Source organism: Halyomorpha halys, unplaced genomic scaffold (genome assembly GCF_000696795.3).
Source record: "Halyomorpha halys isolate HHAL.00 unplaced genomic scaffold, Hhal_1.1 Scaffold252.1, whole genome shotgun sequence".
NCBI lineage: Eukaryota > Metazoa > Arthropoda > Insecta > Hemiptera > Pentatomidae > Halyomorpha > Halyomorpha halys.
The window spans coordinates 352,322-364,760 of record NW_027108761.1 but is presented as its reverse complement, the minus strand read 5'-3'; the positions used below and the strand labels follow the sequence as shown (position 1 = coordinate 364,760).

General features: G+C 28.7%; 1 protein-coding gene across 4 annotated transcripts in view; it reads right to left on the bottom strand.

Annotated features, from left to right (window-relative positions):
• kst (spectrin beta chain, non-erythrocytic 5 kst) overlaps positions 1 to 12,439 on the bottom strand; it is a 196,695-nt gene that overhangs the window by 2,164 nt on the left and 182,092 nt on the right. For 3 of the 4 annotated variants that reach the window (XM_067047074.1, XM_067047076.1, XM_067047075.1), the window contains 19 exons: positions 11,678 to 11,908; positions 11,380 to 11,574; positions 11,105 to 11,284; positions 10,663 to 10,845; positions 9,851 to 10,041; positions 9,601 to 9,769; positions 9,382 to 9,501; positions 9,117 to 9,299; positions 8,893 to 9,015; positions 7,882 to 7,970; positions 6,220 to 6,348; positions 4,963 to 5,042; positions 3,163 to 3,396; positions 2,332 to 2,470; positions 2,109 to 2,247; positions 1,427 to 1,577; positions 1,227 to 1,352; positions 1,032 to 1,142; positions 121 to 146 (listed from right to left, as the gene is read on the bottom strand). In XM_067047074.1, the coding sequence (XP_066903175.1) occupies positions 121 to 146; positions 1,032 to 1,142; positions 1,227 to 1,352; positions 1,427 to 1,577; positions 2,109 to 2,247; positions 2,332 to 2,470; positions 3,163 to 3,396; positions 4,963 to 5,042; positions 6,220 to 6,348; positions 7,882 to 7,970; positions 8,893 to 9,015; positions 9,117 to 9,299; positions 9,382 to 9,501; positions 9,601 to 9,769; positions 9,851 to 10,041; positions 10,663 to 10,845; positions 11,105 to 11,284; positions 11,380 to 11,574; positions 11,678 to 11,908 (2,799 nt within the window). The remainder of the gene's footprint in view (positions 1 to 120; positions 147 to 1,031; positions 1,143 to 1,226; positions 1,353 to 1,426; positions 1,578 to 2,108; positions 2,248 to 2,331; positions 2,471 to 3,162; positions 3,397 to 4,962; positions 5,043 to 6,219; positions 6,349 to 7,881; positions 7,971 to 8,892; positions 9,016 to 9,116; positions 9,300 to 9,381; positions 9,502 to 9,600; positions 9,770 to 9,850; positions 10,042 to 10,662; positions 10,846 to 11,104; positions 11,285 to 11,379; positions 11,575 to 11,677; positions 11,909 to 12,439) is intronic. The other variant, XM_067047077.1, reaches the window with a different exon arrangement.

Below are 12,439 nucleotides of genomic sequence, written 5' to 3'. Positions count from 1 at the left end.
TAGAAGTCTATAAGACTGTCTGATATTATACCAAGAAAAATTAAAAAAAATATTTTGTTGGTTTGAATATATATTTTTAAACTAATAAGATTATATAATAAGTAAAAAGGAATAGCATACCTGCTTCTGAGGTAAATTTCCATAAACTGAAAAAAAAAAAATTAATTATTAAAAAATGAATTATCAAAATATTTAACAATAATTGTATTTTAAGAACAAAAAAACATTTTGAACTGATTAAATAAATCAATAGCAAACATTAAAATCCTTGAAATTAATTCAACAAAGAATCTATAATGCTAATAAATATTAGTAGAGTTAGAATTAAACTGAATTGAAACATATTTTCTTTACAATTTTTTATATTGAACTGCACTCGTGGGAGATCAAAAGCATTTATAGAAAATATATATTTTTATTATAAATGTTAGACAATAAATATTTCTAAAAATTAAAATAGGATAATTATTAACAGCATAATTAATTCTTACAAATATAACCAATATATCAGAACAGAAACCAAATAATTATAATTATAACCAATATATTATAACTTAAAAATTATAACCAAACAATTTGGTGTTCATTGATTATATTGTAACACCAATTTTTTCAAGAAAACAAACAAAAAAATACAATGAAACGATATTATATCTAATGAAAAATTGATTAGCATGGCGTGTCATGTAGCAACCCAATATATTTCGGCAACACTTGAGAAAGCATTTCTTGCATTCAGACTTGAAACTATTTCCACTTAACTGTTCATATAAGTCTTGTGCGGTCACTATTGCTATATGGCTTGCATAAATACAAATTACGTAGTCATCTTTAGCTTAAGACTACTCTGTAAAAATTGATTCATGCTATCATCAAACAATTTATTATCAATACTAATTGAAAGTACAAAACTATTTAAAAGTCCATTTCATGTAACTATGAAAGTAAACATTTCAAATGATATTATAAATTTAAAAAGATTACAGGTATAACAAAGTATAAAAAATAAAAAAGTATAATTTTGGACTTACTTGTCCCATGTCGAAAAGAGGTCGCATCTGTCGGCCAAGGTTCACGAGTTGGAGCTGCAGTAACTACCGGCCTATTGGGAGGTGCAGAGGAAGGTAGTGGTGGAGGGATTTCTACAATTCAATCAAATATTTTTCAACTAAATTACTTAAGCACTACTAACAAGCAAATCTATCTAAGCCACAGAAAATACATACCTGTGACGGGATAATCTAAATTAGCTGGAGTAGAATTTCTCCATTCGGGGTTAGGATTACCATTTGGACTAATAGGAGTATTTGGTTGGTATGATGAAACAGGTCTCACGGATACTCCAGAAGTTTCTAAAAATTTATAATCTAAAAGTGATTTAGATGAAAACAGAATTAAATGAAATAGAAGAAACAAGTGTACTTACCAGTCGATGATCTGATAGGTATTGGTGGAGGGGCACCCCTTGGTGGAATAGGCGGTTTCCCTCTTCTGCTAACTTCAGGAGTGGAGCCACGGCTTGAGTCAGAACTCTCTTCAGGCCCAACTGGAGCCAACCTATCTCCAGATGGAGAACCCTAATAAAAATATATAAAATCATAAATTATTGGTCACTCAGTACTGGAAGGTAACAAATAAATATATTTTTCATCCAAAAGAAGAAACTACCTATTTAATAAATTCATATTATTTTATATGTATTATTTACAGAATTATTGAAATTGATAATGCAAATATAAAAACAACAACTGGCCACTCTAAGTGAGGTTTTAAGAAACAAAAACAAGAAAAAATTGTTCCCCCCAACCCTGTGCTTGGCTAATCTAAAAATAAATAATAGATCATTTAGTGCTGGTTATAATATTTGTCTTCTTGCTAGAGAAGCAGAGGAGAGACTATATTTTCTGTTACACACTAAAATTAACTTCTGATTCTTCTTGGTCAATTTATTGTATCCTATAAATGACAGATAGTTAAAAAGACTATAAACATTGTATGAAACTGCACTTTCTTCTTTTTGTAATTTATTGCATTGCTTCTCTTTCATTCTAACCACCACAAAATGTAAATAAATGAAAAATAAGTGATCTTTAAGAAAACAAACATACCTTTCGGTTTTCGTCATAACTCATTAATTGTAAACTAGGAGGAAGCTGAGCATGGAAAGTAATTTTATTAACCCAATCTTCCATTTCTTCTCCATTAGGAGCCAAAAATAAAAACTCAGATCCATCTGTGGTACAGAGCCTAAAAATTAAAATAAATATATCAAATTAATTCGCACAATTTAATATCTTACAATAGCATTAGTGGATTTAAGATATAACTGACCTAAAGACATGTTTCCTCTTGGTATAGTCTTCCGCTTTTTCACATTTAGCATTAAAAATTATGATTGGAGAGGTAGCTGCCTTACTTGCAACAAAGTCATCCTGATCCTTAAAGAAGCAAAGAAGCTGCCCACAAAGAACTGAAGGAACAATGATTCATAATTAATAAAAATAAAAAAAGATCAAATAATTATATATGATCATTATTATCACAAACTAAACTAAGATTGTGTAATTTTTTACATTCTTATGGAATCAATATGAGGAAATTAAAGTATAAATATAATAAAAAAAATTACATATCACAAGGAGATACCCCCTGTCCCATTAACGGCAGACCAACCCCCATTTTACAAATTATACAACTGTTCTACTTGTTGCTCAAATTTTATAACTGTAATTCACATGTATTCGGCAACTCAGATAGTATTTTTTTTGGTAAAGTTTTCCATTTGTTCTTTTTTTCACAAAATGTATTCTTCATCAGTTAAACTCAAATTTGTATACCCATATTTATCAATCCACCATACATGTAAAATAAAATATGACACAGCGATCATATGTAAAATGAAAAATCTTTTTTATATAATAATTATTTTTATAATTAAATAATATGATATTAAATCAATAGGTTTTTAACATAAACATTATTAACCTAGAACAAGCATTACATGTCATTCAAATGCACATACTATCATATAGGTTATTTGCTTGTTTGCATGACACGTGAAGTTTATTTAATACAAAACTCTTCCATACAATGTTGCTACCAACATAAATGCCAGAAAAAATGTGTACTAATTAATTTTCATAGTTTTTCATTAATGCATACCAGTGTAAAATGTTTTCCAAGACCGGAGAGCAGCCTTCTTTCCACCACTTTGAAGTTCATGCTTCCTGTCAAGAATTCCTTGAATTTCTACAGGTGGCAATTGATCCAATTCATCCCCTCGGAACTTTTGTAATTTTCTAAAACTCTGTGTCCTCCTACGAGTAGTGAATGATGGTGTCCTCTTTGGCTTTTTAAGATCAGCTTTCATACTTTCAGCTCGCTTCACATCTCCAGCTAAAATTTAATTATTATTGAAATGTTAATAATTAAATAAAAAAGAAATATATAGGTAAATACTCATAAACTAATATTAATCCTCTCTGTGTTTATAAAATCATGTTTACTTGGTCAATGTTTACATATTCTAAAAAAGGATTAGTTAAGGTGCTTTTATGCATCAGTTTCAACCGAGATTCCTTATCTTTGAGTTGTATTTTGCATGTTCAAAATGGAAGAGAAAAAAAATTTTTTTTAGTCATTTAATGATTTTTTATTTCCGAAAAGGAAAATCTGCTGCAGAAAAGGTTAGCAAAATTTACATTGTGTATGGTGATGATGCTTTAAGAGAAAGCACTGTCTGTAAATGGTTTGCTTAGTTCAAAACCAGAAATTTTGACTTAGAAGATGCAGAGCACTCGGGTCTCACCATCAACTGTTCATGATAACCAAATCAATTTAATCACAAACAACCCTCACTCTACGACACAGGATATCACAGAAATGCTAAACAACAGAAACGCTAAACTCTTTCAAGTGTCTCAAATCATTTGGGGGCTGCAGGATATGTTTCTTGGAGTGAAATATGGGTTCCTAACAATTTGATGGAAAAGAATTTATTGAACCACATATCCATTAGTGATTCCCTCCTGAAACGCAATGCTAATGATCCATTTTTTCCACCGAACCTATTCACCAGACCTTGCCCCAACAGATTTTCACTTATTTCAGGCCCTTCAAAACTCTCTTAACGGGAAACACTTAATTTGCTTGAGGACTGCAAAATGCACATAGAGCAGTTCACTGCATAAAAATCTGAGAAGTTCTAGGAGGATGGAATTAAAAAATTACCTGAAAGATGGCAACATGTAATAGATCAAAATGGGTCATATATAATTGATTAAAAATATTTACCAGAATCTGAAGTTTTTATGAAAATCACCAATAAAAAATGCTACAAACTTATTTTAAAACCCAATAAGATTTTGGTGGGTCACATGACATTTCAAGTGTAGAGGATAAAATACTTAAAACATGAGTGAAAATATTTTATTAAATAATAACTAGAGAAGAAATTTCATTTTGAACCTGAGCATAGGTCGATCTTCCAACAAAATTAATGATTATGTATTTCAAGACCCATCAAGAAAAACGTCCAAAACCTCTAAGCTTATTCAGCGATCATTAACCAATTGGTGATACATAATCTCTTTTTAATACTATTGACTACTCTCTGAAAAACTAAGTTTTTAAAACTCTATTGCAAAACAAAATGCCTATTCAGGAATATCCTTTCATTGATATACTGAGCTTTAGATAAGGAATGATATAAAAAAAAAGAATTGATTGAAAGAAGTATATTTTGATGACTTAATAAAAAAATTATCGCTATTCAAGTTGGTAATAAATATACTGTTTCATTGATTCACAAGACAGTTAAAGCAACAAAGTTAAAAATAAATAAATATTAATGATAAAAACCAATATAGTTTTAGAGTTATTTTTAATTCATTTAATTAAGCAAGTGATAAATCAAAAATATAGATTTATTTAAAACAAATAGGATGCTAGGAAAAAAATTACCTTTTCGTAGCCTATCTCCAAATAAAGTAGAAATACTACCAGATTTCTGAAGAGGAATGGGAGACTCTTGTGCATTAAGCCTAAAAACAAAGTAAGCAAATAGCTATTAAAACATTTTAAAGTAATATGAGAATGCTTAAATATATAATTAATGCTACTATAATACAAAACCATAAAAATAACATTACACACATATATTTTCATTAAATGGATCAACTTCTCACTAGATGAGACTCATATATCAAATATAGGGGAGGGGGAAAGAGGCAGTTCTTCTATGCTCATTTGTATGAAAAATAATTACAATGTACACCTTTTACAACTTTATGGGAGCTTGATTTCTGAAGTCCTTCAAAATAAAATACTTAATCACACACTTCTACAAGATTTTTAAAATATTAATAAAAAATACAAATCTGTAAAATATGCCATCAAGAAGAATGTCTCTCTATTTCAATAGCATATTTATTAAGACATTTGGATTTATCCAGATTAAATTTAATTAAATTAAGAATCAGAAAAAGAACAAACATAGATTCCTTATAAATGCTCCAAGGTATTGGTAAGCTGATATTGCTAGCAGTAAATATATAATACATAAATTAACAACACAAGCCATAAATTATAAATTATAATGAAGGGAATTAATAAAGGGACAACAAATATAAAAAATAGATTTTTTTACACAAAAAATAAATTACAAATAGGAATGGTGGGAGGGACTTGTAAGGATTTCTTCCCTTAGAATTAGATCAAGACTTGGATCAATTGGTTAGATTTCAAAAACTGAAAGTAGTTGCTTTGAAGGGTATGGCTGATGACCAAGTATCTAATTATGAACAGCTGTATCTACCAGGAAATACATCAGTAGGAATCCTTCTCCGGCCTATTGCTTGTAGAATGGCTTACCACTGATTCCATACAAACTTAATTTTCTCATTTCTGTCAAATGAATATAATGTTTTTTTAATAAGTAATTAAGAATTTCTTAACATTTTTGAAATGTGTTATTTTTTACATTGCTTTCATTGAGTACTATAATAGAAAATTCACTGTAATAACTGCATTATAAAAACTACATTATTACGAGTTATTTATGGATTATATATGCTATACCTGAAAATCTGTGTACTGCCAGGGTGGAAAATAGAAATAACATGTTAACAATATAAATAATCAACATGCCATCAGTATAATTTAAAAACAGTTCATTAAACGAAGAGGACATATTACATTGCTTACAATAATATACCAAACCTGGGTAAAATTGTTGACTGAGATTTAGTAATTGGGTAGCCAGAGTCTGTTTCTGAGAGGTCGGAAGTTTCTTGCTTTATTGTTGGTTGTCTCTCACTTTCCTCGGCAACCTTTTCAGCTAATAAGAATCTTAACATGCAACATGCAAAAATGCACAAAGAATTCAGAAGAAAATAGAGATGTTTTTATAAGATTAATATATATCAAAAGTTATGTAATAAGAAAACACCATTAAAAAAACAAAAACATTCCAAACTAAAATAATAAAAAAATCACCAAAAAAGTAGACATGCATACTTATCTTTGAATTATGATATAAGTGCATGTAGAAAGCATAAGTGCTGTTTTAAAAATGATAAACCAATATCTGAACATGTCGCATTTTAATATAAATGTATGCTTAATGCAGTGGAACATAATGAAAACAATTAATGTGCATAAATATGATGCATAAGCATGGCCTGAAAAGTACTATAGAGAGTGGACAGGCAAAAGAACTAAACATTACCGTTTCAGAATATAAATGACAATTTAGAAAAATAATAACAGTATAGTAAATCAAGAGCCAAATATGAATATCAAATAAATATATACAGGTTTTATAAACAAATTTGAAATTACAAAAAATAAGTCTTTATTACTTTTTTATTTGTTAGGATGAAAAATAAACTATATTGTGATTAATTCAACAATAACTAAGCTTGAAATAAATAAAATTAGATTTATTACATTTGTTATTATTATTTTAGCAAAGTAACTAGTCTGAATAAAAACAAAAGTTATTTAACTAAAATAATAATAAAAATAGTTAAATTAAAATTTAATCATCTTTTCTTATATTAGATCAGTGTTCACTAAAAAGTGCTATATGAAAAGTAGATTCATTCCAGACTGACAACTCCATTAGTCTAATGCACATGTTACGGTAGGCTGAGGAAGGGGAGTCTTTGACAAAATTTGAATGCTCAAAATATTCAAAAGATAGTATAAACGTGATTCTTTAGAAAACAAAACATAATAATAATTATAATTAATTATATTAAATTAATAATAATATAATAAGTAATAAATTATACTTCAGACCCTGAATGTCCTTGTTGAGATAAATTTGTTTTAATTTGAGCATCAATTTATGTATCACGTTCTTTTTATTGTGCATATTATGTTATGAAAGTTATGATGTAATACAATGCAGTGTATATTTGTCTATTGCTCCATTGCAATCAAAGTAATCTATAAGATCCAATAGGTGTCAGGACCCATAACTACTGTATTTATTATTTTTTTAATATTACTTTTAAAATTATAACTTTATAAAAAAAATTAATCTAACTTTACATATGCCACGGTAGAGATGGTTTAAGTGGGTATAATTTTTCTCCACACCTGACATGCTATTACTATATTGATCATTTTGACAAGCTAAATAACTTATAATACAATTCTAATTAAAATATAATTTAAGCATTTTAATCATATAATGCTAAATAAAGTTCATTTTAATTTCTGCTATGTTCGATAGAAAAAGTCAATTGGCTATATACAATATTAAGTAATTATATTATATTAAAAATGGTTCAAAAAAAAAAAAAGTCATGCAACCTCAAATCTCAGAAGAAAATAAACAAAATAAATATATACATATTTAGAAGTGGATAATACCTTCCAGAAGGAGATGCATTCTTATTATCCAATAATTCAGGACCACCATTGATTTCTTGACGTCTCCTTTCATCTTCTTTTTTCCTTTCCTAAAAATAAATGAAACAGATAATAGAATATCAGTCTTCCAATAGATCAAACATCTATCATCCTGAGCCTGAAAGGTAAACCTAAAAACCATTGAATACATACAGAAAACTGAAATCTGTAGTTTCATAATTATAATACCTTACAATAATTTAAATTTATAATCGTTTCTTATGATTACAGTAACCATTTTAACTGTCATTTGTAACGTATTTCTCCACTCCTGCTGCCTCACTTTTCGTTGCTTTACTCTTCTGTTTACTTGCTTGATGGAAAGTTAGTATTTTAATTTGTCCATTACTTTCCTCTGATCAACAATGCTTATTTTATTTGCTTCTTCATTATTTATATTCTTCTTTTAGCATTATATATATTATTTTATTAGCGTATGGTATTACTCCACTTGCACATTTTATTCTGATTATTCATCATTGTATTTGTTCTTTATACTTTTCTCTGTTCATCTTATTTTCATATAATTTTCACAATGACTATTTTATAGTAGACCATGAATTTTCAAAATAGTTTTAATATCAGCTTATGGCTCTGCGATCGTTTACAATGTATTTTTATGTCATCTTCATCATATTCATCAGTATCTATTGCTTACAATAATTTTTGTTTTTTTTACATCATGGGGTGAAATGTTCATTTCAGATAAATAGATTTTCTTGCATTTTTTTTTTTACTGTCACCCAGACCATCTTCCCTCAACTCTATACAGTCAACCAATAACCTTATAACAAAATGTAAATAATATATACTTTATTTTTTAACTCTTTATAAAACATCAAGCTTCACATTTCTCATCAAAGATAAATTATCTTGATTAACACATAAGAATAAAATTTAAAGCATAAATTGAAAAGTAAGATAATAAAACAAATGTTCTGTTATAGAAACTAGATAAAGTGTATAATGTACCTGAGTCATTCTCTGAACTTCTCTTCGCTTCCTAGCTTCAGATCTTTCTCGCTCAATTCTCTCAATTTCTGCTTGTCTTGCTGAAGCTTCTGCTTCCTGTTGCTTCAAGAAGGCCTGTTCTAGCTATAATTATATAAAAAAAAATGGCATTATTAACTGTTATATGTAAATATATAAGTAATATATAATATGTAAATATATAGAAAATTGTAAAATTTTATTACTAAAGTTATCCTCTTAATGGCACTAAATTTCTCAGCATGTGCTTCAATAGTTTTCTCAAAATCTTCGTGTCTTCGGATCAATTCTTCAACCTGAGAAATAGATTCTCCAAGCTTTTCATCATGAAGAACAGGTTCTCGAGAAATTATCCAATTTTCCAATAGATTTGCTTCCCTCATGAATATCTACACAAAAATTTAAGTTAAGAAAAGCAGATGATTATTAGAATATTTAATTTTAATAATGATACTGATTAAATTAACATACCCGTGTATCTAGACTCAGATCGTAAATAACTTTCCGTTTTTCCCAAGTGTCATTTAAAAGATGTTTTCTTTGTTCTAGAACCCTAATCTTATCTTGAATGTCATTTCCAAGAAAATGTCCCTAAAAAATAATGAGGCTAGAATTTTTTTGGCAACAAAGAAATATTTTACTTTTTAATAATTATAAAATAAAACATTTCAAAGAGGTGATTTTAATTACCTGTTCAATAAGGGCATTGCCTGTTGTATAAAATTGACTAAATGCTTCTTCCCTACTGTTGATTTCCGCCCTATGCTCCATATGCCGTGATATGAGTGCTTCAGCCCCAGCTACATCCTGAGCCAATTCAGGTGAGGTTACTTTAGCAATCATTTCACTGATCCAAGCCCTGAGTTATTTCAAAATAAACAATATTAAGTTTATCAATAATATTAGGATTGTAGTACACAACAATTACAAAAAAACATACATAAGATCACGATAAAGATCGAAATAAGATTGCAGTTGTTCGGCCTGCTCTAAATTCCTTCTTCGTTGCTCAGTCTTTTCATAAAGCTGTGTCCAGGCATCGGTAACTTCTTCATGCTTCACTTCAATATGCTCTCTAGCATCTGGAAACAACCCAGAGAGTCTGCCACCTTCTTCAACAACAGCTTCAACCTACATAGTTGATCCATTAATAGTAATTCCCAAACACATTGAAAAAAAAAAATTAGGTCTATAATATATTTATAAGAATCTCTATGTTCTAATACTTAGCTGGACAACCAACTTGAACATATTTTGGTCTAATATTTATCAGTATTGGGCAAATAGAAGCTGCCTAGTTGGTGTGATAAGATTATAATTGAACATTTTGATGTAGACCATCGAATGAACAAAAGGGGAGTTAAGGGCATTGAATAGTCTATCCATCACAGGAAATATAAAAAGAAGAATTTTCTAATAAGAAGAATTAAGGAGAATTCAGCTTGGACTGAAAAGTTATCGAATGTAGTTTTATATAAACTTACTCAACAGTCAGTGGTAATTCTATATATTTGTCAAAAATAGGAAGTATCCAGTTTAGAAGAGAATAAAATAAAAATATATGAGGTTTTTCGTCATATGAGATTAGATTTTTGACATTCTGAGGACAAAAGACAAATCTTTATATAAATGTAATTATAAAGTATAATAACTTGAACTTGTCTCTACTATATATATTTTTGTCCAAGATCAACCAATTTAATTAACCTAACTTTTAATGTAATCTAAAATATTTATGAATAAAATTAACACCTGTTCTTTTACAGCAGCAAGATCTGTTTGGAACACTTCATGTTTTCTAACTAGTGCTTGAATGGACTCAAGATCTTGACCGTAACCTTCAGCTGTAAGACTGGAATCTTTTTCTTGGATCCAACTAATCGTTTCATCAGCTGTCCGATCAAAAACATGAACTTGTTTCGCTCCAGCAAGAGCCTATAGTAAAAAAAATTGTTGGAATTTAATTCATGAGCCAATTCAATAATAGATTTTATAAGAAGAAAATTCATACAGAAATAACCTTAATTTCCAAATTTAAATTTCTAAAAATATTTATTAATATAAGATTTATGCTCCTAGTGAAAAAACAAATCAATAAATTATAAATATATAAATTTATATAAAATTTAATTGTTTGTTTTATATTTATTTTTACATATTAAACATAAATAAACTTTAAATATTTAAAATTCACCTCCTGCCTGGCATGAGCTAATTCTTTAAGGTCATCCCATAACTGCTGTGTCTCTTCCATTTTTTTGGCAATTCTTTGACTCTCTGGATTTCCTTCAGCTATCAACGCCTGCCCACTCTGAAGGCAATTAGTTACTCTTCCTTCACTTGAAGATAATCCACTGAGTACATTTTCAAATCTCTAAAACAGAAATCATTATATAACAATCTTTGTAAACAAATTTAACATTAATTAAAACTTCAAAGTCTTAATTTGAAGTGCAAAACGAGACATACCTGGATTAAAAGTTCAACATGCTCCACATCTCTTCCATAATCTTCAGAAGCTGCAACAGCAGTCTGATCACTAATCCACTCTGCAACTTCTTCGGCTTCTCTTAAAAACCGGTACAGCTTTCGGCTTTCAAGCAAGTTCCATTCTCTTTTTTTACAGAGATTTTCTATTTCCCTCAATTGCTCTTCAATATCAGTCTATAATAATTATCAATAAAATTGAACACATATTATTAATGATTATACATTTTACAAGTTACAGTTTAAAATTAAATCAAAAGGTACAGAAAAAATTACGTACTTGTTTTTGGGCAATCTTCTCAGAGTCAAAATGGCCTCGATCTACTAAACCATGGCTAAGATTACTAAGCCGTCCAACTGTTTGCCTGAAAGCTGTTATTTCCCTGCTGAAACCTTCTAGTTTTTTTAAAAGGCTTTGAACTGAATCCTCATCTTTTCCAAAATCTGTAGATACAAGAAGAGGCCTTTTTTCTTTTAACCATGCTTCAGCTTCACTTGCTTCAACATAGAACTAAACAAACAAAAAGGAAAATTAAAGACTAAATTTTACATTTCAAGATTTTATTATGAATTTAAAACATTGTTATTTTATAAAAAAAAAAAAAAGTATTTAAGTTTGTATTGTTTTCAACATTTACTGATTTTTTAAATGGAACATCTATCCATTTTATTTCATCTTTTTTTTTTCTCACTAGGCAGGATAATGCTTAGCTAGTTAACACAGGTTCTACTGTATGAACAACTTATTAACTTAAAACAATTTTAATTTTAATTGTTTATTATAAGAATTGGTGAGAAGTTAGGAGGTACAAATTATTATTTTATGAAGAAGAGTTTTGTTGAAATCTACCAATGCCTGAACCAAATATACACTTCACTTTGAGGACTAAAAGCAATAGTAAATTGTAAAAAATTGTCAACATAAAAATGGAATAATTAATAATTGCAATCTAGCCTACCAAACTTGATCTTACTTAACACGTTAGCTACGGCATAAAGAATCTGTAAATCTCACATCTAACGATATCGGACCCCGGCGTCC